This window comes from Rhagoletis zephyria, unplaced genomic scaffold (assembly GCF_001687245.7).
Source record: "Rhagoletis zephyria isolate East Lansing unplaced genomic scaffold, Rhagoletis_zephyria_1.1 Rzeph_scaffold_00547, whole genome shotgun sequence".
NCBI lineage: Eukaryota > Metazoa > Arthropoda > Insecta > Diptera > Tephritidae > Rhagoletis > Rhagoletis zephyria.
The window spans coordinates 127750-151628 of NW_016157631.1; the positions used below are offsets into that span (position 1 = coordinate 127750).

The 23879-nt window shown below is 36.7% G+C and overlaps 2 protein-coding genes across 2 annotated transcripts in view; both read right to left on the reverse strand.

Moving 5' to 3' along the window:
• LOC108360258 (glutamate receptor ionotropic, kainate 1-like) overlaps positions 1 to 23879 on the reverse strand; it is a 162624-nt gene that overhangs the window by 66830 nt on the left and 71915 nt on the right. The gene's annotated exons all lie outside the window — the stretch shown is intronic.
• Positions 20995 to 21930, reverse strand: LOC108360259 (putative nuclease HARBI1). Its single transcript, XM_017612471.1, has 2 exons — positions 21494 to 21930; positions 20995 to 21441 (listed from the first exon to the last, which is right to left on the reverse strand). Exons 1-2 carry the CDS (start codon positions 21528 to 21530, stop codon positions 21065 to 21067), a joined length of 414 nt encoding a protein of 137 aa, XP_017467960.1. The 5' UTR covers positions 21531 to 21930; the 3' UTR covers positions 20995 to 21064.

Here is a 23879-nt window from a genome sequence, read left to right on the forward strand (position 1 = left end):
CCTACCAAAAGCTTCATCAAACCAACCAAGCTACCAACGGAGAATGAAGCTACCAATTTTGGTCCAATTGGACCAAAGCGGCAACGCTGCCTGCAAATCCGTCGACCTTCCAATTCCGCTGTTTCGTGATATTTTTCGCACAAAACATACAGCTGAGCATCCAAACAGTGCTGATATTGTAAAATTCAATTCCCAATACGATCGCGCACGCACTTTGTCTGCTTTCGCCAGATACAGAAAAAAACCAAAGCTGCGCTGTCTGTTAAGTTAGCAGGTTTTGGCTCTGACATCGACTTTTTCATTTACGAGAGTCTTTCTGCTGTTAACAGAAAAATTTTTCAAGCTGGAATTAAGCTGAAAAAACTGCATAGTGTGTTTCACGGCGAGGCGAGGTGTTTGTACGTGTGTCTGCTGACAGTAAGCCGGTTGCTGTACCCAGTAGCACGGACTTATTCAGCATAATTAGTTATAACACATTAAATAATGTCTAACGTATATTGTTCCTCTGCCATTATTCATAATTTTATTATTTTTATTTTTCCCTCCTCTTTGTTTTCAATCTCTGTTAAGCCTGTCAATAACCACCACTTTTCTGTTATTGATTTATTACTTAAAGTTGTCTCTCCCATATGTTATTCGTATGTCGGCGGATAAATCATTTTCTAGCGTTGACGATAATCAGTCGGTACTGCTAAATATTCTTTGCAAGCAAGGCAATGGGCTAAATGTTGTACACTTCAATGCTCGTAGTCTTAATAATGAAAAATTAGATTTTGTGAGACACTTATTTGAAAACTCGTCTGTCGATGTAATTTGTGTCTCTGAGACCTGGTTCGATGCAGAACTTCCTGATAGTTTTTATTCCATTCCAATTACAATTTATATCGTAATGATCGCGTGGGTAAAAAAGGCGGCGGGGTAGCTGTGTATAGTAAATTATTTATAAATGCTAAAATTTTAATTTGCTCGTCTACGTCTGAAGTTTAGTATTTGTCTGTTTTACTGTCTGATGCCAACATTAAAGTACTAGTGTCGTGTGCGTATAATTTCAATAGGTATTTTTCCTTTGAACCATTTTTTGACGACATCTCTCAACGTCTTCTCGACTATGACCATTACGTTATCTGTGGCGATTTTAATGTTAATTTGCTTAAGCATGATTCCTTATCAGCCAAGTTTCTTGACTCGGTTGCTTCTACTGGTATGTCCGTAGTTAGCACTGTTGTGCCTACAAGATTTTCTTGTAATAATCGTCCTAGTTTATTAAATGTGTTTATTGTCCCTGAATCAACGGGTGTACGTCTGTTTGATCAAATCTCCTTCATTTCTGAAATTTTAAATTAACAAATGTAGTGGATGCAACGACGGAAGTCTCTTATCGTGATTATAAGTCAATTGATGATGGCGCTTTGTTCACAGAACTAAGTAGCTTCCATTGGCATCATTGTTGGCATCTGGCAACTGCTGATGAGAAACTTGACTTTTTGCAGAATATTATTTAATACTTTTTTAATACATATGTGCCTCTTCGCCAATTCACTTCCCGATCCTGTGCTTGTCCGTGGTTTAGTCAAGAAGTGAAGTCGGCTATTAAAAACGCAACATTTTGTACGGAATATGGAAAAGAAAGCCATCCGATGAAACCTGGAATGATTATAGAAGTGTTCGCAATAACGCGTCTTTTTCGGTCCGCCAAGCAAAAATAAGATACTTTGGCTCAAAGCTATAATCATGCTTGCCTCCCAAGCAGTTGTGGTCAAATTTGAAACGGTTGGGTGTGCGCTCGGGCTCGGAGGCTCCATGCCAACTTGAAGCCGATTTGCTAAATGACTTCTTTGTATCCAAAAACTGTCCATCGAATATTGGTGCATTCGTTCCAAGGAGCGTACCTGTTAAGTCTTACTTGGCAGAAAAATTTAAATTCAATTCAGTCTTTGAGTACGATGTAGCTAAGTGCGTTCTTCGGATAAAATCAAATGCCGTGGGTGCAGATGAGCTCCCTATTAAATTCATTAAGATTATTTTACCATATATATTGAGTAGTTTTACGCACACAATTAATCACTGCTTTACTACTTCATCTTTCCCTGCCGCATGGAAAGTAGCCACTGTTACACCTATAGCTAAAAAACCGGGTGCCTCTTCCCCGTGTAATTTTAGGCCCATAAGCATTTTACCGGGACTTTCCAAAGTAGTCGAAAGTCTTATAGCTCAACAGGTTATGGATTTTATTGAGAAGAAAAAGCTGCTGAGGCAACTTCAATCTGGTTTCAGGCACCATCATAGTTGTTCAACGGCATTATAAAAGTGTTGGATGATATTCGTCACCCTTTCGATCAAGGTCACCTTACCTTGCTTTGCTTATCGATTTCTCCAAAGCCTTTGATTTCGTTAATCCCACATTGTTGTGTAATAAGTTAGCTAACTATTTTGGTTTCAGTGAAAGCGCAGTAAGGCTGCTTAAAGACTACTTATGTAATAGATTCCAAAAAGTTAAGTCTGGTAATAAGCTCTCTGAACTTGCTCCCATCTCTTCAGGCATGCCTCAAGGCTCCATTCTTGGCCCTCTACTATTTAGTATGTTTATCAACGATATATTTACGAGATGCTTGAATGCCCATGTACATGCGTATGCAGATGACGTTCAACTGTATCTCTCCAACAGAGTAGGGTTGGTCGAAGACCTTAGCTACAGGCTTAATGAGGATTTGCACTCCATCTTTGAGTGGTCGAAGGAAAATCTACTTCATCTTAATGCGCAGAAGTCATATGTACTACCTATATTTAAAGAAATAATTGAGCCTTCCGTGATTTCACCATTGCATATTGGTACTAGTCCACTTAAACTAGTTGACAAAGTTACAAATCTTGGGTTTGTTATTGACTCTAAGCTAACATGTGAGGATCATGTTAACAAAACTGTGAGCAAAATATATTATACTCTTCGATATCTTAGAATTACCTCGCAATATGTTCCTTTAACCACTAAGAAAAAGTTGGTTCAGAGTTTAATAGTTCCACTTATTACGTATTCTGAGGTAGTTTATAGCAAACTAGATTCTCACTCAAATCACAAGTTGGACGTCGCTTTTAATTTTGCCACGAGATACGTATACGGTCTGAAGAAGTTTGACCATATTTCTTTGTTGAGAAACTCGATACTTGGCTGCGACTTACAAAATTTCTTAAATGCCAGGAACTGCATCTTTATCTTTAAGCTAATTACTCATGGGAAACCGGAATACCTATATGAGAAACTGATATTTTCTAAATGCTCTCGCTCTTCAACCCAAATTTTGCCCAAGTTCAACTACTTATGCTCATCCCGACTGTTTTTCGTTAACGCTGTTAGACTTTGGAACTCCCTTCCTCAGTCGCTAAGGAAGTCGTTGTCTAGAGGCAGCTTCAAGAAACTTATACTTCAGTATTTCTCTAATTAAAATTTCTTGAAAACGTGGTTACTGACTATTGCAAGCTAAATTATGTTTATTCATGTATTTTTTTCTCTTTTTCTAATTAATGTTTTAAATTATTAAATATTTTATCTGTGTATTTTTAATTGTTAATGTATTTAATTTCTTATATATACATCGTTGTGCAAGAAAAGATTATATTTTAATGTACTAATTAACATTAAACAAATAAATAAATATAAATATAAATATAAATATAAATATAAATATAAATATAAATATAAATATAAATATAAATATAAATATAAATATAAATATAAATATAAATATAAATATAAATATATAAATATAATCTAATATGTGTACATATATATCGTCGTTTAAAGTACAAAATCGCGTATCGTCATTCTGCAAAACCGCGTAACTGGCATTTGCTGCCAAAAATGGGATTTGCTCACAAAAGCTCTTGGCTCCATTCTTATCCATTCGTCCTGAAGTATACTAGCCAGAAATACGTTTGCTTTATAAAAAAGAGAACCATTTTGAAATATGGGTGATTCTACTCTCTAGAAAATAATTTATGCAATTACGAGGTTTTGCATTTTAATGATACACTGTTTTGTACTTTAAACGACGATTTGTATAGCATGTACTTACGGCGGCTGCCGCAGCAGAGTGATTACATGTGCGTACTTCCACTCCATAGGACCATGGTTAAATACCTGGTCAGATCATAACCCAAAATAGCAGTCGTCCTTCGGCACGCAATGGCAAACCTTCGAGTATATTTCTGCCTTGAAAACTCTTCTTATTAAATCAGAACTCATGCCTCAGGTTTGAGCAGAAGCTCGGACAAACAATTAGAAAAATATTTTAGCACCAAATATTTATTTGTTTACTTATTTTAAGGGAGATGGCAATCTTCTGGTTTCACATTTTGAGTACAAAAATCTTAACCTGATACAACAAATAGTATTAGTACTGAATGATAATGACAGATTGCATTCCCATAAACGTACAATCATATATGATTGAGTTTTTTTTTTTTGGATTCACATTCTCTATGTGAATAGGGGTCAACCATTCCATAACACACTACCTATTTTGTGTTTACAATTTGTAACCAATCTCAAGAGTGGTTGTTAAATTTTTTAAATCAAACAAATGAGAATGCACACCCAATTGATTCAATCATTACACAGCTCTGCCACCTACAGCAGGATATGAAAACAAATATGAAATATAATAAAGTATATAAAAATAAAAAAATAAAAATGAATAATTTGTTTTTCCTATTGATATTTTATGTCCAAAAGTAGTTAGTTTCAAGTTAGTTACATCAAATGCAGAGGTAACCACCTTTGACTACATCTAATGCAGAGGTATTGACTATTTCGCGGCCATCGCAATAGAAATATAGTTAGCTTTCGTCAAAGAAAATATACAGATAATAAGTGACTTTTAGCTCCTTCCTAATCAACTTAAAGTTAGCTTATAGTTAGATACATTTCCTGCAGGGTGTAGAGAACATACATAGCCATGTGTGTATGTATGTATATACCTCCGATCTTCTTCTGTTCGCCCATCCACCAGCGCCAGGCACTCAACATTTTAATTCAAGTAGGAAGTAACGTAATTTAAATTTAAAACTAGTTCAATGAATGAATTAAATAGAATTATAATCTGAATTGGCATGGCGAATGCCTAACGCTGACGTGATGACATGATAAGATTAGTACCCTCATGGCTCTTTGGAATCTACCTTATGGGCAGTTGCGCCGGCGTTTCCAGACGCGCCGGCGTCGCCGCCGCCGCCGATTCTTTTTGAAGTTGACCACGCCGCCGCCGCAAGGCCTGTCGGCGTAAACCTCTAGTACCGATACGAGTAGGTATCGATACTTTAGGTCCGATATTTTTCAGCCATCGATACTTTTTTCGATACTACTTCCAAGTAAAAGTATCGACACCTGCATGGGAAAAGAAACTGTATATGTTGCGGCACAGTATCTCAATGCTTTTCGGCAATTTTTTGCATGCGTAACTTCAGCAAAGGTGAAGTGACTGGCATGTGCACTTTATATAAAATAAATCGGTTTCTGCACTCAATAATGTTTTCAGCCCGCCCATCAGTGGCCAAACCTATTAGGCTTCTTATTTTTAAAGGCAGTATTGGCAAATGTTCAAAAGGTACAAATGTTTATGTGCAAAATCATGTTTGAAAAATATATTCTTATAGTTAAGAATTTAAAAACTTAATTCAACTATCCGACCTTACTGTGCCTATCAACCTACCAAATGAAAAAGAATCCACCAAATTTGGTCGGAAAAGACGAATAGTGGCAACACTGTTTGTAGATCCGATTAGACTAACAACACTTCACTTAACGGTGGAGCATTGCACTTTAGTTTGACACTTTTTTTTTCAATATTGTGATTGCACTTAAACAAGTATTCACTTTCGCTCCTGGAATTCCAGTTCTGCATCCACAAAATCACTATTCGCGCTGTAATATTACTTGGATCGAAAAATTCCAAACATATATTTTCATTGTACTTGGTTTAAGGTTGGTGGAGATCATCTTCTGCAAATACATCTATATATATAAAATAATAGCCGTTTTGGTTGTTCGGAGTTAACTCAAAAACTACTGCATATATTTCAGTCAAATTTTCATAGATTATACCTTGCATATATGGCCCTATTATAGGCTACCAGAAAACTTGCTAGGTGGCGCTTCGTTCGAGTTATTTATAAAAGTCGTATTTATGAACCGATTTCGTTCATATTCAAAACGTGTGCTACCTCTATGATGGGAAATGCGCATACGAAAAATAGGCCCGCTAGGTGGTGCTGGAGTCGAGCTATTTGTAAAAATCGTATTTATGAACCGATTTCGTTCATATTCAAAACGTGTGCTACCTCTATGATGGGAAATGCGCATACGAAAAATAGGCCCGCTAGGTGGTGCTGGAGTCGAGCTATTTGTAAAAATCGTATTTATGAACCGATTTCGTTCATATTCAAAACGTGTGCTACCTCTATGATGGGAAATGCGCATACGAAAAATAGGCCCGCTAGGTGGTGCTGGAGTCGAGCTATTTGTAAAAATCGTATTTATGAACCGATTTCTTTTAAATTCAAAATGTAAGATACCAGCATGATGGAAAATACGTTTACCAAAAATAGACCCGCTAGGTGGCGTGGGAGTCGAGTTATTTATAAAAGTCGTATTTATGAAACGATTTCGTTCAAATCCAAAGTATAAGCTATCTGCATGATCTGCATTTGCAAAAAACGGACCCGATAAAAGCTCTATTTATGAACCGATTTTGTTAATGCAAATTCGAAACGTTTATTACTGTCATGATGCTTTTTGTTCATTCGAATAGCCGTTTTTGTTGTTCGGACTAAACTCAAAAGCCAGTCAAATTGTCGGAAGTTATACCTTGCACATATGTATGGTCCTATTATAGCCTACAAGACAACACGCTGGTGGCGTTGGAGTAGAGTTACTTATAAAAGTCGTATTTATTAACCGATTTCGTTCAAATTCGCAAAGTGAGCTACCTGTATGATGAAAAAATCGTTTCCTAAATATTAACCCCCTATATTTTATAAAATCTGATTGAAATTCATAATGCGTATTCATTTCGTTACAAGCAGTGGTTTAGCAGAAAAGGGACCTAATGGATTGCGCTGCAGCCGAAATATATAGAAACCCACACGGGGTTTGGTCTGCTTTGGCCCTATATTCATCTTAGCCGAATTTACTTTTAATATGGCTGAATGGAGGATTCGTTTAAGTATGCATGTAAAGACCGCAACATTGTGTAAGCGCACCTTTGCCTGATGCCCTCGTACACCCTAAATGCGATGTTGCACCTACCACCGATTGACGAAATTGCTCGGGGCGGCCATTAGTACAGCAGTAAGACTCAAAGAAACCAGTTCATGAATATTAAGGTAAATCGTTCATTTGAACAATATTTAAGAGATCACACGACTCATNGGGGGGGGGGGGGGGGGGGGGATTCTGCTCTTTAGTCGTTTCAATTTAAACTAAAGATGTTTACTCTGCATATCGCTTTTGCTTCTAAACGCTATTTTTGTATTCCACAACGCAAAAGATCTGATTAGGCGCCGCGAAGCAAGCGGGCATTGGCTAGTACATATATAAGTGCAACATGTATACACACGCACATAAAAAAAAACAATAAATAAACAATGCTAATACGTCTGCATTTAACAGTTTGGTGTTCAAATCTGTTTGATTGTGGTGGGGTTTTTCATGGCTTTGCTAAGAGCTTTAGGAAAGGTTGTGATTCTCATTCCCTCTCTTAGTTTTATCATAACTATCCATAAAATATGGATAAATTTATTCGCTTGGCAGACGCTATGCCAGAGTTTGAGGCCGACTCCAATGACACGGCCCCAACTGATCACACTAAATATACTCTTGCTATTCAGCAATAGAAACTGAAAGCTATGTAGAGGAAGGTAAAGGCAGCGTATGAGGAGTTGGTTAATTCCGATTAGTTGGACGCTGCTGGAATCTCCACTGTAAAGCGTAAATATAAAAGTTCTTATGCTGTATATTTGCGCTGCATCTCAAACATAGCAGAATTTCACGCAAGGCTAGTTAATATTGACAATGATGCAGAGGATATGTCCGCCCATAATATTCACCTGAAGACATGGATAAATCTCTCTCACTACGATTTCAAACGCTAGAAACCATTTCAGATATTAAAGGTATTGAACCTAACCCAACTTCAAGGCCGTACAATAGGAACCAACACATTGAAATCCACCAAAAGGGATTTAAATCTTCTCAAGCTAGTGTAGCCAAGTCAATGTGCAAGTTTTGTAGGAGCAATGAGCACGAACTGTCGAGTTGCCAAAAGTTTCTCAACCTAGCAACAGGTGATAGAATCACCTTCATAAAGAATGATAACAGTTGCTTGAACTGTTACTCGTCTGGTCACATGGTGTTTAAGTGCAGTAGGCGCTTTTATTTTAGAACCTGTCACTTGAGGCATCATACGCTCCTCCATATCCAGGCAGCTCCACCAAAAGCAACTAATTCGTACCCCGCAGATGACATTGCATCAACTTCCGCCCAATCTCGAACAAGACGTGACTCTACAAAGATAGTAAATAACGTCCACTCTTGTTTCGCTAACACAAAGAAAGGGGTTTAATAGGTACAGCGCGTGTTAGTATATTTTTCTAGAATACGAACTTTTCGGCCCGCGCACTAATAGACTCCGGCTCAGAAGCCTCTTTCATAACAGAAAGCCTTAAACAGAAAATCAACCTGCCATCAAAGAGAATACGTGTCCAACTATCAGGCATTAACAACACTGTTTCAGCGCAAGTAAAAAAAAAACGTTTGCTATTCAGTTGCAGTCACCCATTGACCCTTCAATCAATATAAATACCAAAGTTCTAGTTTTGCCACAGCTTACCGTAAATTTACCGACTTGTGAAGTCAACACTAAAACTAGGCAATCGTTTCCGCACCTACTACTAGCGGACAAGAACTTCTTCAAAAATTAACAAGTTGATCTTTTCCCGGGCGGTGACATTTATTCCCAGATAGTATTGAGTGGTGTTAGAAAGAACGTACTAGGGGCTCTACTTGCCTAATAAACCGTCTTTGGCTGGATAGGAACTGACCAGCAAGAGTTGATATCCCCAACGCATCGTTTTTTAATGTGTCTTTTTTAACAAACGACCTATGTCGTGAGGAGGCGATCCAAAAACAAAAACTTTCAAGAAAAGGAAAAATTACACAAAAATACCACCAATCAGGTGATTCCTACCAGAAAGAGTGAAAGTGATGGCGTAGCAGAACAGCCTCAACAAATAAACGTCATCCATAACTCCATGCTGCAGGGCAAGAATACTCGAATTTAAAACAAGGAGACTCGGCGATTCGTCAAACTATACCCAGGCTCCGGTAAGCGGGTTCGAGTAGTCGACATCGATACCTCAAAGGGCGCAAGACCACTTATAAAATTGCTCCTACTTCCGCCCTGCAACGTGGAAATTAAAAAATCGGAGCACGAGTTATGACGAAACCTCTACTTTCTAACATCCTAAAACCTCACATCTTAATACAACCACGTCTACTTTCGCTATATAAATTGCAATACCGTTAAGACGCCATAAGTTCGAAAACGCATTATCGATAATAAGTAATCGTACTTTAGAGGTTTGTTATGTGTTACTGTTCGCCGCACAAAAATCTAACTACTGTATTCTTCGGCATGTAGTACACCCGGTAATCTGTCAGAAAAATTTACCATCTAATATTGTTCAGGGCGTACGGCAACGCTAGAACTTCCAATGTGAGTCAACCATCTTGGCAACTCTTGGTGGGGTTGCCACTACATGGAAAATTACCCGCAAGCACATAAAATGCCTATAAGTGGAAAAGAGACCACACCACCTTTAGACGAGGGACACAACCGGAGATAACGTGTCGTGATACCATTGGCGGCGCGAACTGCCGTTACCAAAATTTCCGCTAAACTGCCGTTACAAAAACCACGCGAGACTCCCGTTACCAAATTACGCGTGATATAGAGATGGCCCAAATGACAAAAATCGATATGCATGCAGCGTTTGTTATCAAATAAAACATTTAACAAAATCATTTCCTTTTTCTAACACACAATAGCAAATTCTTTTTTCTCTCTCTCAAATATTGCACTATCATTATTTCCAACTTTTAGGATAACTAACATAGACAGGACCCCTTTAACATTCCCTGCAACTAAACTCTCTAAGAATAGTCAATCAAGAAAGAAAATGAATTGTCAAAATAGATTATTCTGCACTGGAATAACAGATTATTAAATTTTAACGCCTTATCTTCAATTACCCTGGGTTGTGCACCGTAAAACCAATATATACATCCTTAATTTGCCAATAAATCTAAAGAAAAATAAATAAACCCAATCGGATTGCATTGTACATATCGATAACACCGCGGCCATCTCTAACATGCCATCAAAAATTGTGACGCAATTGGCAACGTGTATAAAATCGCTGGCAACACCACAGTCGGCCATTTGCACATATACCAGATTCAACGATTGAAGTTCGCGGAACAGTTGGGTAGCGACAAGAAAAAGAAAAACTAAGAAAAGATTGTGAAGTGCGGTGAACATATACATAAGTTCCAAAAAAAAAAAAAATATTTCGCGTAAACGAACAAAAGTAGTTGATACCGAAAATATTTCCCTTAACCTCGCAAAGGTTGCAAGTGAAATATAAAAACATATAAACCACGGCGCAGTGGTAGAAAATTTAAAGAAAAATAAAAAGTGACCCAATTTCAAAGGCATACAGACGTAAAAGGCATTTTTTTTTGCACCGCGCCGGTTGCCTTGTATTGAGAACGAGGAGTGCCTGCGGGTGGAGCAAACTGTCTGCGAGTGGCCGCAGGCAGGGAGCTCGCAGAGCACGAATAGGAGGCCAAAAGGTTCCATTGCTAACTAGCCTGTTGCACAAGACGAAGCCAATAGGAACTAGCAGCATCGTCAGCAGCAAGAAATGTAAGTCTTCCTTGAAATCCATAAATATAAGTGATATTAATATACGGCTCGTGGTGTCTCGTGCGGGTTTGCTCCAGTTTACTCTGACTTGGAGTAACTTGGAGCAGGCAAACACATACATATGCACGACTAACGAAACAGACTGGCGAACAGTGAGCTGGGGGACGGTTTGGTTATTTGTAAAATGATTCGGGGCGTTGTGCCCAAACGTACTACCCTAATCCAAAAACTTGAACATACACGTGTAGTCAAAGAACCGATTTTCATTTAAAGCAAAACATTGAAAGTCCCACGCAATAGGTTATTAATAATTGGGATCGGTATATGCGCTACATGTAAGGTTCGAAATGTGTTCTCTGCAGAAATACTGTGGATGGTCTAACCCGAAGATACATTTTCTATGTCAAATTCACCCCCCATTGCACATTAGTGCTGCGAGGTCTGTGGGGGCATAACTTCCCTAAAAGTTTGGACTGTGCTCTTTCTAACTGAATAATTTTCTTTGCAGTACCTCGATCAGGCCCAAATCGCGCCACGACAGCAGAGCAACGGCAACGACTATGCGTAGCGCGTATACATCGGTGCAACACGGTTAGCCCTACAGTAGCTCCCATACGACGGGCAATACCGCGTGAAACCGTGCAACACGGGTGTCACTCCAGCAGGGCACCCAAAATACAGGCACGCCAACAGCGAGTGCGCAACCCCTACCGCACAACAGCAGCTGCAACATCCGCGCACTTACGACGCGCAACACAATTGCCCCACAGCAGCGCCATATGAAGCGCAGTAGCGCGTAAAACTGTGCAACACGGGTGTCACTCCAGCAGGGCACCCAAAATACTGCTACGCCAACAGAGTGTGCGCAACCCCTACCGCACAACAACGGAAGCAATATCCGCGCGCCTACGACGCGCAACACGGTTGCCATAACAGTAGCACAACTAAAGCGCCACACCGTCAGTAGCCCCGGCAGGAACAACCGCGCAAGAGAGCGCAACACCGACTGCACAACAACAACTACTTCATCAAGCTCTAATTGCCGCCTCAGCAGCGGAAGCCCCACACGCGGCAACCACGACGCCGCCATAGCAGCGGCTACAACATCCGCGCCAGCAACGACACCGCCATAGCAGCGGTCAACGCAGCGAGGTGCACCAACGCCGACTTAACCGCGGGTGTTGCAACCTCTACAACAACGCCGCCTTAACCGCGGGTGTTACAACCCCTACTGCGACACCGCCCTAGCAGCGGCCATTGCAATCACGACACCGCCACAGCAGCGGCAACGACAGCAGCTATTGCGACAACAGCAACAACGACTGCTACAGCAGCGGGGCAACCACAAGGAACAACAATAACCGCCACAGCAGCGGTTGCAACAGTTAGGTGCAACAACGCGCCATAACACCCGGCTACAACAAGCAATCACCACCAACAACAACAACACCAGCAACGACTACAACACCAACAGCAGGCCCCAACAAGACCTGCTGCAACAAGGGGTGAGTCCTTCGGGCCTATATATATATACACTCACATTCATATATGTATCCTAAATAAGAAAAAGAAAAAATTATTAGATTGACTTAGAGAAAAAAAAAATTAAATAAAATTTAATTTATATAATGATAATTATTAAATAAAAAAAAAATTAATAAATGTAGAAAACAAAAGAAAAAAAAGAGAGAAGAAATTAAAATGTAAAATTAGAAAAAAAATACAGTTTTATAAGGAGTTAATGAATTTTTCCTAATGGAGTTTAAATTAATTACGAAATAAAAATAACGAACTCAACTAACTCTATATAGAAGTAAAATCTATAAAAAAAAATTACATATCCATACACACCATTACATATATATGTATATAAGTATGCACGCATAGGCACATACCTATGTGTACAATATACAGGGAATAAGAGTTAGGTACAAAATGTATGTAACAAAGTGTGATTGAATTTTGCCTTTCTCCCGAAGAATCATCTTATTAAGTCAAATTAAAAATGTTTATGAATTTCGGAGCGGATATTGCTTTTAAATAATAGTATCTTAAAAGAGAGCCTACCCGAGTTGTCGATCACACTCTGTTTAATGCACCTGGTATATACATATATCATAAGTAAATACATATATACACATGTATACATGCATGTACATAAACATATGTACGTATAAACATAGTTATATAGGTGAAATAAATCAAACGAAGGAAAATATATATATACAACTAAATAAATAAATAAAATAAATTAAATTGAAGTAAACTAAATCAACATAATTGAAGTAAATTAAAATGAACTGAAGTACGCGCCTTTTAGTAGGCATTTCAAATAAAAAGGTTTGAAATAAAAGTTTAACCAAAAACAGAAAGCAACTGAAATAAGTTTAATTAAACAAGCATTAAAAAAAAATCATAACAAGCAATTGGCCACTATATAACATATACCAATATAAATAAATAATAACACGAATTATAATAATAGACCTAAATGAAAAAGAAAAAAAAGAAGATTTAAAATAAAAGAATTAGAAACCTAAAACCAAGAATTATAGTAATTTAAGAGGAATAGGAACTAAAGTTTACTCATACTTACTTTAGCTCACTTACCTTAATTAGAATTAAATTTACCTACCCGATTTATACTTACATTGACTTACCCTAATCATACTTACCGGATTTACTCACCTAAAAATTAGACTTACCTTATATTTACCCCTACTGAATTACTTACCTTAAAATTATCTACCAGAACCCTTAATATTGCCTTACAACTCTACTGCATACTTACCCTAGACTTAAGATACCAAATACTTAGCTGCTTAAGAATACTGACCCTTGTGTTAGATGTTAGGACTTAGCTTTTTGATTAATAAGTCTTAGGAATTAGATGTAAGGAATGAACTTTGAATAAATTTGTGTAACATAATGGGAATGGTGACTTGCTTTATTAATTAGGAAGGCATGTAGTGACTTTTATTATGGGGCTATCAATACAAGGGTGCGCTGATAGCCACGGATGAGGGTGGGCCAGCACCAGGCACCACAATACCAGCGGTGGTGCCTCATATTCGGCCTTAGGTTTTTTTTGTTTTTGGTTCATTTCTTCTTATTGCAGTTTTAGTTTGGATTCTGCTTTCTTTTAATTATTCAGTTTATTTTAAATTTTTGATTTTAACGTTCTTTTTCAGCTTTTTTTGCGGTTGTGTTATCGGATTTTTTTTTTGAATTTTTGAATATTTTGTTGCGTGTCCGTCTGTTAACGACGTTAGACAAGGCATGACTTTTCTCTGCTATGGCGCAGGGAACAGTAGTGAATGCAAGAACCCAGCCCAGCCGACATGACTAGCCATAGTGCACCCTATTGTGTCATGCCGCCTGCATTCACTGCTGCTCCCATCGTATGCGTACCATAACAGGTTATAAAAAAGGGACAATAATAAGAAAGAAAAAAACGCATATTGAAAATATGCGTTCCTAACCAAACAGTCGTAATATTCCGTCACGAATGATGTTAAACTACAATAGTTGTCATAGAAGTAAATACATAAATCAACGGTGAAACCTCGATAATACAATAGGAAAAAGGAAACTATGCAAACTTCAATCGATCTTACGCGTTATTAAACACTTTTGGTCTGATTATGGCAACTTAGCGTAACTTACGGCTCTCACTTAAAATATCTGTTAAATGGATGTTGCTTATAATTGAACAGCAGAAACTTAACGTAAATTAATGCCACGTCAAAATCGGTTTCATTTTGATTCTCTAAGCTCTACGTTCCGTTAAGTTGAGTTAGGTTGCCATAATCAGGCCTTTTGAATCTCAAAGTATGTCAATATTCCGAGTGTCTCAACTCCATAGTTCATTTTATCGAGATTCCATTGTAGCAGCTAAATGCTGCATACCTTTATCTACATATATATGCGTTCGACAACACAAACATTTGTAATAGTTTTTCCTAAAACTATATCAATATTCCGAGTGTCTCAACTCCATAGTTCGTTTTATCGAGATTATATTGTAGCAGGTAAATGCTGCATACTTTTATATACATATAGTTGCGTTCGACAACAAGAAAATTTGTAATAGTTTTTCCTAATTTTTACAAGTTAGCGTTCGATAGCGACAAACAAATTATCCATCACATTAACTTTTTGGTTTTCGTCTCATTTTGGAGAGGATTTTCGCTTACTCTCTTGATTTGAATTGTTAGATGGTGTTGGCCAAGAAGGATAGAATTGCAGCAGAATTCGTGAGAGTAATTTTGGCTTGACGTCACCGTAGAGTTGACAACTGAGAGCGGCAAATAAAACTGCTGTCTAGTGATGTGCTGAATTGTCGGTACCCAATACTTAAAAAAGGTTTCGGTACCCAATACTTCCTTATCGGTACCCGATACTGATTCTTTACATTATACCTTCGCCATTATATGCATTTCAAGTGTAGAAAAAACGTTCATTACTAATTTATATAATATCGGCAAAAACACTTGAACTTATCGCAACAGAGAAGGGGGAGGGGGTGGAGGAATTCCGTAACCACTACCACGCCCACTTATGACCACAAATGTGTATCTGGGTAACCGATTTATCAATTTCCACCAAACTCGGTGCATTTAATAAACTTGGTACGAAAAAGAAATTTGTTGAAAATTATTCAAATCGGACTACAATTACACCCGCTTCCCCTATAACGGTAAATTTCAGAAATACGAAAACTCCGATATTTCAATAACTGATGACGCTAATTTACTCTAAGTTAATATTTACAGCAATCTCCTAACAATAAATAAGACTACTATAGACTTTTAAGAATTGGGCGTAGCACCGCCCACCTTATAACTACAAAGGTGTACCTCGGTAACCACTTAATCTGTTTGTACCTAACTAGGTTCAATTATATCATTAAGTCTAACTCTGCATATTATCGAAAACGTTTGAAATCGGGTAAAGACCCCTACTTATCATGCAAAGGTAGTTCAGAGAAATTCAAACGACGATATTTGATACCTGCACCGGATATATAAAGTTCGGTTTCATCCGAACTTATACTTCTTTACTTGTTTTATTTTAATAATGTCAATTTAATTTGTATAAATGATCAATCAAAGTAATTAAAATAACATTTTTGACGTGGCACTTTGGGTACGTTTTTTGAGTATAACTTTTTCAGCGCAAAACGAGACTTTCAAAAATCATGGCATAATAAAAATCATAGTAAATGTAATATTGGAAAATACATTAGGCGTTAAGAAATTGGAAATAAACTGTAAGAATGAGAAATCTGTCACTCGTAATTATCAAAAATGTAATATTTCAAGTTATTTTCCATTTTGAACTTTCAGGAATTATTTTGATTTTGTTGTTGGCCTTTGAATTTTAAATTATGAATCTTTTTTAACAAGCTCGAGGCCCAGCAATTAAGACCCCTATTATCGTCTGCAAATCGCTGGAAAAAATACGCGACTCGCCAAAATTTGTATTACTGCTAGCGAGTCGCTGTGTGACGTTCGCGTCAAACGTCAAAATGAAGCGAATGTAAAAAATGCGTTTATTACTGTTAGCGACTCGCCTAAAAAACGTTCACCGAAATTGTCAAAATCTAGCGAATGAAATTTGGATGTGACTAGCGGATATAATTGTGATAAAATATTAAAAAACTCCCAGAAAAAGATGGAGAATACAAAAATTGGTAAGATTAACAAAAAACGTAAGCTAATTGCAAATTAAAAGAATGTTTGGTTTGTAGTGTGAAGAAAACAAATGCACAACAATTCAAAAAAACTAGTAAACCCGCATGGCGCCAAAACGCCAGCATTTAATTAAATTTTTTAAACAGGTGAAACCCTATTCAAAAATCTCTAAAAATATTCCTAATGATTAATCTAAACCCTTTCTGAGTGATGAGAGGTATTGCATGGAGTCGGTTTTCATGAAACTTAAAAAAATAGAACCTGTGCACATCTATGTAGAATCCGAGTTCTTTAATTTGACTTCTCATTTTGGAAATTCGAAATAACGTTGCAGATGTGATGACCTTCAAAAAAAAAAAATAAAAAATAGATTGCTAATTAAAAGTATTATCAGCCTATAGTTTTTTTAAAACTCTTTCGTTTGACACTAATATTTCAATATTTCATATATGTATCTTTCGTATAAGTAAAACAAATTCGACTTTTTAAACAGGTGGTAACCTCTTTAAAGGTATTTTCAAACTAAAATCTTTCGCCTGGCATTGTTATCCATATTTCAATTAACTGATGAATTAAGTTGAATTTAGTGTTTTTAAGCACATGACAACTCTAGTAAATACAGTTTAGAAATCAACTATTTTCAAAGTCATTTCGATGGATACCCTTATCTTGACAATCCATTCAACTTATTAAATAATTTGAGCTTAATTTTTTCAACAAAAAAACCAAATGTTCAATTCAAAGATTTCTTAACACTCGTTCTTTTGATAACCATATTTTAAAATTTCATGTAACTTATGTATAATTAAACAAAATACCACTTTCAAAACACGTGGCAACCCTCCTAAATATAGTTCTTAAATAAAGGACTTTAAACACATTTCCATTGATTACCATCGGTTAGTAATTCATTTTTTTTTATTAAATAATTTTAGTTTTGCCCTTTAAGCTGGGCAACCCTCAAGCATATCAAAAATGTTCTAAATTGTCAATATTTCATATAACTGATGAATTAAGAGGAAATTCATTTTTTAAACACGTGGCAACCCTCCTAAATATAGTTCTTAAATAAAGGACTTTAAACACATTTCCATTGATTACCATCGGTTAGTAATTCATTTTTTTTTATTAAATAATTTTAGTTTTGCCCTTTAAGCTGGGCAACCCTCAAGCATATCAAAAATGTTCTAAATTGTCAATATTTCATATAACTGATGAATTAAGAGGAAATTCATTTTTTAAACACGTGGCAACCCTCCTAAATATAGTTCTTAAATAAAGGACTTTAAACACATTTCCATTGATTACCATCGGTTAGTAATTCATTTTTTTTTATTAAATAATTTTAGTTTTGCCCTTTAAGCTGGGCAACCCTCAAGCATATCAAAAATGTTCTAAATTGTCAATATTTCATATAACTTATGAATTAAGAGGAAATTCATTTTTTAAACACGTGGCAACCCTCCTAAATATAGTTCTTAAATAAAGGACTTTAAACACATTTCCATTGATTACCATCGGTTAGTAATTCATTTTTTTTTATTAAATAATTTTAGTTTTGCCCTTTAAGCTGGGCAACCCTCAAGCATATCAAAAATGTTCTAAATTGTCAATATTTCATATAACTTGGGTATAAAATAGTTCAATTAAACTTCTCAACCTATTCAAAATATTTCCAGACTACTACCTTCTTAACCCTCTTTTGTATGACACCCAAATAGNACCCTCAAGCATATCAAAAATGTTCTAAATTGTCAATATTTCATATAACTTGGGTATAAAATAGTTCAATTAAACTTCTCAACCTATTCAAAATATTTCCAGACTACTACCTTCTTAACCCTCTTTTGTATGACACCCAAATAGCCTTATTCATTTACCAAATTCCTCTAATTAAAATTTAATTACTTTTCTTTAAACATGTGGCAACCCTCCTACACGTAGTTAAGTTATAAAGCCTTTCAAAACCATTTCGATTGGTACCCATATTTAATAATTGATTTAACTTTTTAATTAATTTGAGCTTAACTGGAAACTGGTGCAAACTTTTTTCGAAAAGTAAAACCTTCTGGAACATCCACACCCTAAGCCTTTTAATTTGGTACCTCACTTTTGAAAATCGAACGGACGGTGCGGATCTGAGGGCATTGATTATTAATTAACTTGAGTTTAATTAGTTAACAGGTGGCAATCCTTTCGAAAAAATAAAACCAGTTTGCACATATACAGGCCAAGCGCTTTAATTTGGCACCCCAGTTTTGAGAATCGAGCGAACGGTGCAGATCTTTTATGCTGCACAAAAAATGCCTTCGCGTATTATATACATATATAGATACCTTATTTAATTCCCCCATTGCCTTAATTCAAATTGAATTTGATTGTTTAAACAGGTGGCAACTCTCCTATACGCAGTTAAGAAATAAAGTATTTTCAAAACTACTGCGACTGGTACCCAAATGGTAAATATTGATTTAACTATGTAAATAATTTGAAATAATTTGAAATTTGAATTTAATTTTTAAACAGGTGGGAGCCCTCTTCAAACATCTTAAAAATATTCTAAACGTTCAAACTAAAGATCTCTTAAGATTACTTCGCTTGACGTCCATATTCTAATGCTTCATATAAATTACACTTTGCAAACAGGTGGCAACCCTCTTCAAAATGTTTACAAACTACTACGTACTTAAACTTTATCGCCTGGCCTCATACATATTTCTATTACCTAATTCCCTTAATTGAATTGAATTGAATTTTATTTTTTAACAGGTGGCAACCCTCATAAAGTTAAGTTAATAAACCAAGATTTTCAAAACTATTTCCATTTACGACCATTTTTTAATAATTGGTTTAGCTTTTTAAATAATTTGAACTTAATTTTTTAAAAGGTGGTAGCTCTTTTCGAAAAAGTTAATCCATATTGCACACCTACAGCTAGAGACCTTTGATTTGGCACCTCACTTTTGAAAATCGAACGACGGTATGGATCTGATGGCATTGATTATTAAATTATTTGAATGCAATTTTTTATCAGGTGGCAACTCTTTTCGAAAAAATAAAGCCAGTTTGCACATCTACAGGCCAAGCGCTTTAATTTGGCACCCCATTTTTGAAAATCGAACGAACGGCCTGATCTTTTATGCGGAACAAAAAATACCTCCGCGTATTATTTTGAACTTAATTTTTTAAAAGGTGGCAACTCTTTTCAAAAAAGTTAAACCTTACTGCACACCTAAAGTCAGAGCCCTTTGATTTGACACCTCACTTTTGAAAATCGAACGAACCGTGTGGATTTGATGGCATTGCTTATTTAATTACTAAAACCTTATTGCACATCTACAGACCAAGTGCTTTAATTTTACATCTCATTTTTGAAAATCCGTCGAACGGTACAGATCTTTTATGCTGCCCAAAAAATCCCTTCGCGTTATATATATTCTTTTTGAATTAATGGAGGAGCACCCAGAAGTAGCCAAAGGGCTTGGCAGCTTCGGTTTGAGCAAAAAAACCAACACAGAGATGTGGGACAAGTTCGCTGGTGATTCGAACTGTCTCGGACCCCCAAAGCGAGATGGCAGAGATTGGAACAAGGTACCTATCTAATGGAACGCAGATTTCGATTTACAGTAATTTTTCCCCATTTAAGGTATGGCTGGACTACAAATTAAAACTGAAACAAAATATTGCTGCCAATAAGAGAGAGAGCGTCGCTACTGGCGGTGGACCGTTAACTCAACTGAGTCTTTCATCTTTTGAGAAGTCAGGTGATCCATTGCTTGGTCTTCAATATGCTGTTTGTCCAAGTGCAAGTGGTTTTGCGGCATCAGTAGATCTGTGGAAGCAAGTGCGCCTATACCGGAAATAGCAATTGAAGATACATTTAAAGCTGCTGTAAGCGACACAGAAGAAACCACCGGAAATGTGGAGGACATTAGCCGTTGCGTAAAAGCTACGCCTTCTAAAAAGAACACTTTCCGCATCTGCTGTTAACGAGAGGGAGGAGGAGCGCATTAATTTAAAAAAAATGCAGGTAGAAGGTCAGCAAGAATTGATCGAAAGAGCAAAAAGTATTGGGCAGGATTTACACGACATAGCGAGGTACAAAAGAAAAAGCTTAGAAATAAATAAAGAAAAGTTGAACATTTTAAAAGAAAAGGAAAAAATAAAGAATAAGGAGCGGCAAGAACGTGCAAATATGCATAAAGAAAAGCTTGAGTTAAAATTGAAAGAACTTGAACTTAAAAAACTAAAATATGAGCTAAAATAAGACCGTTTTACCTATTAATATTTTTATGTATATATTTTTTTCATATCCGAAGTTGAATTTAAATTAAATGGAAAGAGTGTTTTCTTTTAAATATAGAAGGAAATAAAAATTACAATTAAGGACTAATCAAATAATGAATGCATCATTTCGGACCTTCGCGGATCCCCTTCATTGGAATGAATGTCCGTATTTTCCGGTTCCACTTGAACAACTGGATCGATGTAATTTTCAACAGCATCTGGTGTTTCAATATTAAAATGCGAACAAATATTGTGAAGAGCACAGCAGGCGTTGACTATTTGTGTGGCTTTGTGTGGAGAATAATACAGTTTTCCTTCCCTGAGGAGGCATCGAAAACGACATTTCAACACACGAATTGTTCTCTCCACAATATTTCTCGCTTTGCCATGCTGGGTGTTAAAGGTTGACTCTCTGCTTCCAGTGATTGCACTACGAAATGGTGTCATTAAATAAGGGCTTAAGGGGTACCCAGAATCCCCTATAAGAAAGTCAAAATAAATAATTGGAAGTAATATGGTTAAACAACATACCTAAATACATAGAACTTCGTTCTCCATTGCTGTACATCCTTTGCGAGATTTCTTTCAGTTCACTGTTTCCCGAAACAAATGAATCGTGTGTATCACCATGTTGTGATCACAAGCCTGAACAATTTACATTATACAAATAGGAAAAAGAACTGGAAATTTTTTAATTGCATTCAAACTGTAAACCCCTTTCCTTTTAATACTGATGTTTTAATCGATTTGGTGCAACAATACCAATATGCGTTCCTTCCACGCACCCAATGATTCCAGGTATACGAGATTTCGGAAAGCCCCTTTGATAGGAGCCATCAGCGAAAAAGCGAAGGGCGCAAGCAAGCTTTAAAATTAGTGGTATTGCTGCGCTCCGGTGCATTGAGAGGGAGCCGTCCATTTTTTGCAACAGGAATATAAAAGCTTCCTTATTGATCCTGAAGTATGCAACGAATCTGGAGTACAAAATTACATGTTTATTTTTGATAAATGTTCAAACGGCATTCTACTTACAGCCTATTGGGCAGATCCATCGGGTTCGAATTATCTCGGATGCTGAGCGTCAGTCTTTGCAGTTGGTTTCTTCCACATCGTACTCGTCCTCAAAAAATAAGTCCACACTGCTCATCATTTCGAATTACTTTTACTTTTATTACATTCAATCAATTTGAACTTTGTCTTTGAATTTTCGTTGTTTTTTAACGTTTCACTTTCGTCGCTTTCTGTTTTTGGCGCTGGCAACATCATATTTTATGCGAACTAGTACATTCGCTAACCGTAATACGGGTCAAAAGGCGACTCGCAAATGATAATGGGGGCCTAAATAAAACGCAAAACTTCGTTCTATTGATATTTTCATTGTCGATATTTCGACCTCAATCTGAGGTCATCTTCAGGACTGTAAATATACAAACACGATAAGTTATTATTAACTTTAAATTATTAAAAACATACATTAAACACAACTTGCACTCTTCATTGTGCCTGGTCGACTAATTAGGCGTACAGAAATAAAAGTTACACAAGTGAAATTTTAGGCTAATGAATATAGACATAAGAAGTAAACAATTAAAAATACCGTAATTGTTAACAAAAAACATACAAACAACATTGAGCAGTAATACAATGGGCCGTATGAATAAGAACTAAGCAATTGCTTTTTCTTAAAATTTCATACCGTTTACTTCAATTTTGTTTGAATAAATCGAGTAAAATGTCTGATATTTAAGAAAAAGCAATTGCTTATTTTTTATTCATATGGCCCAATATGTATATGTAGAAACATATGTACATTTAAAAGCACAGCATTTTATTGTTATTCTATGAAGGTATGTTGGGGAAACGGAACGAATGTTTGTTATGGAAGGCGGAACGGAACACCTACGTTGAGGATTGGTGTTGCAGATTTAACACCAAATTGCGATACACATGTGCACAATTATCTGTGTCCGTTTTAAAGTTGCTCCTTCTCTCATTAGGGGTGTTCGTAATGTGCAACATTTCCAAAATATAGCGTTTATTATAGTTATTTTCTTCTTGTAGAATGGCAACATTATCTAAATCGGGATAGTGTTCCGTATCCCTACAGTGTGCTGACAAGGCCGTCTTATTGCGGAAATCCTTGTCTTGAGTTTAGTTTTTGTTGTCCCAACATATACTTTGTCGCATAAGTGGGACCCGTCGCCATTACATTGTTTCACTGGCGCAAGGAGTTCAACCGTTGAAACCGCAACAAAACTATCACTCTCAACAACTTCAATCATCAACCACAACATGTACAATAACTGATTTTCTCACTGTCCTCATCACAGCAAACGCAATCGGGTTCACCGGACTAAGAACCTACGATATCTACTGCGGCTGCTGCATTACCTAGTGCCGATCCAAGCCAACAACAAGTGCCAACTTCTTTCCGACCACGCCGACTCGCCAACAGCTAGGAGAATTTCCACAATTACCATCACAGCTTGGTATTGCACCACCCCACATCATTATTATCACTATCAGCCGACGACGTCAAAGCATTTGAGTAGCGAAAGTGACGGCAGCAACTGGCATAGTAACCAAAGGAACTTGCAAAGCAGCCGCAGAAATAAACAACGTCCGGTCGCTGCTAATAGCAGCAATTTCAGTTCACAGTGGTGAGCTGTATCTTTTTGTCTAATATTTTTGAAAATTATTTTCGCCTTTTAATTAAATACATATTATACAGGGTGTCCCAGAAGTAACGTGCCAAACTTTAGGGCAAGGTAGGTGGGGGGGTGAGCTCACTGATAAACAAAAAATTTTCAGGTAAAAGTGTCACCGTTTTTGAAATATTTACATTTTTTCGAATTTAAAAAAAATCGTGCCTTTTCATGTGTTTTCTTTAACTGCAACTACAAACCGGGCAATACTT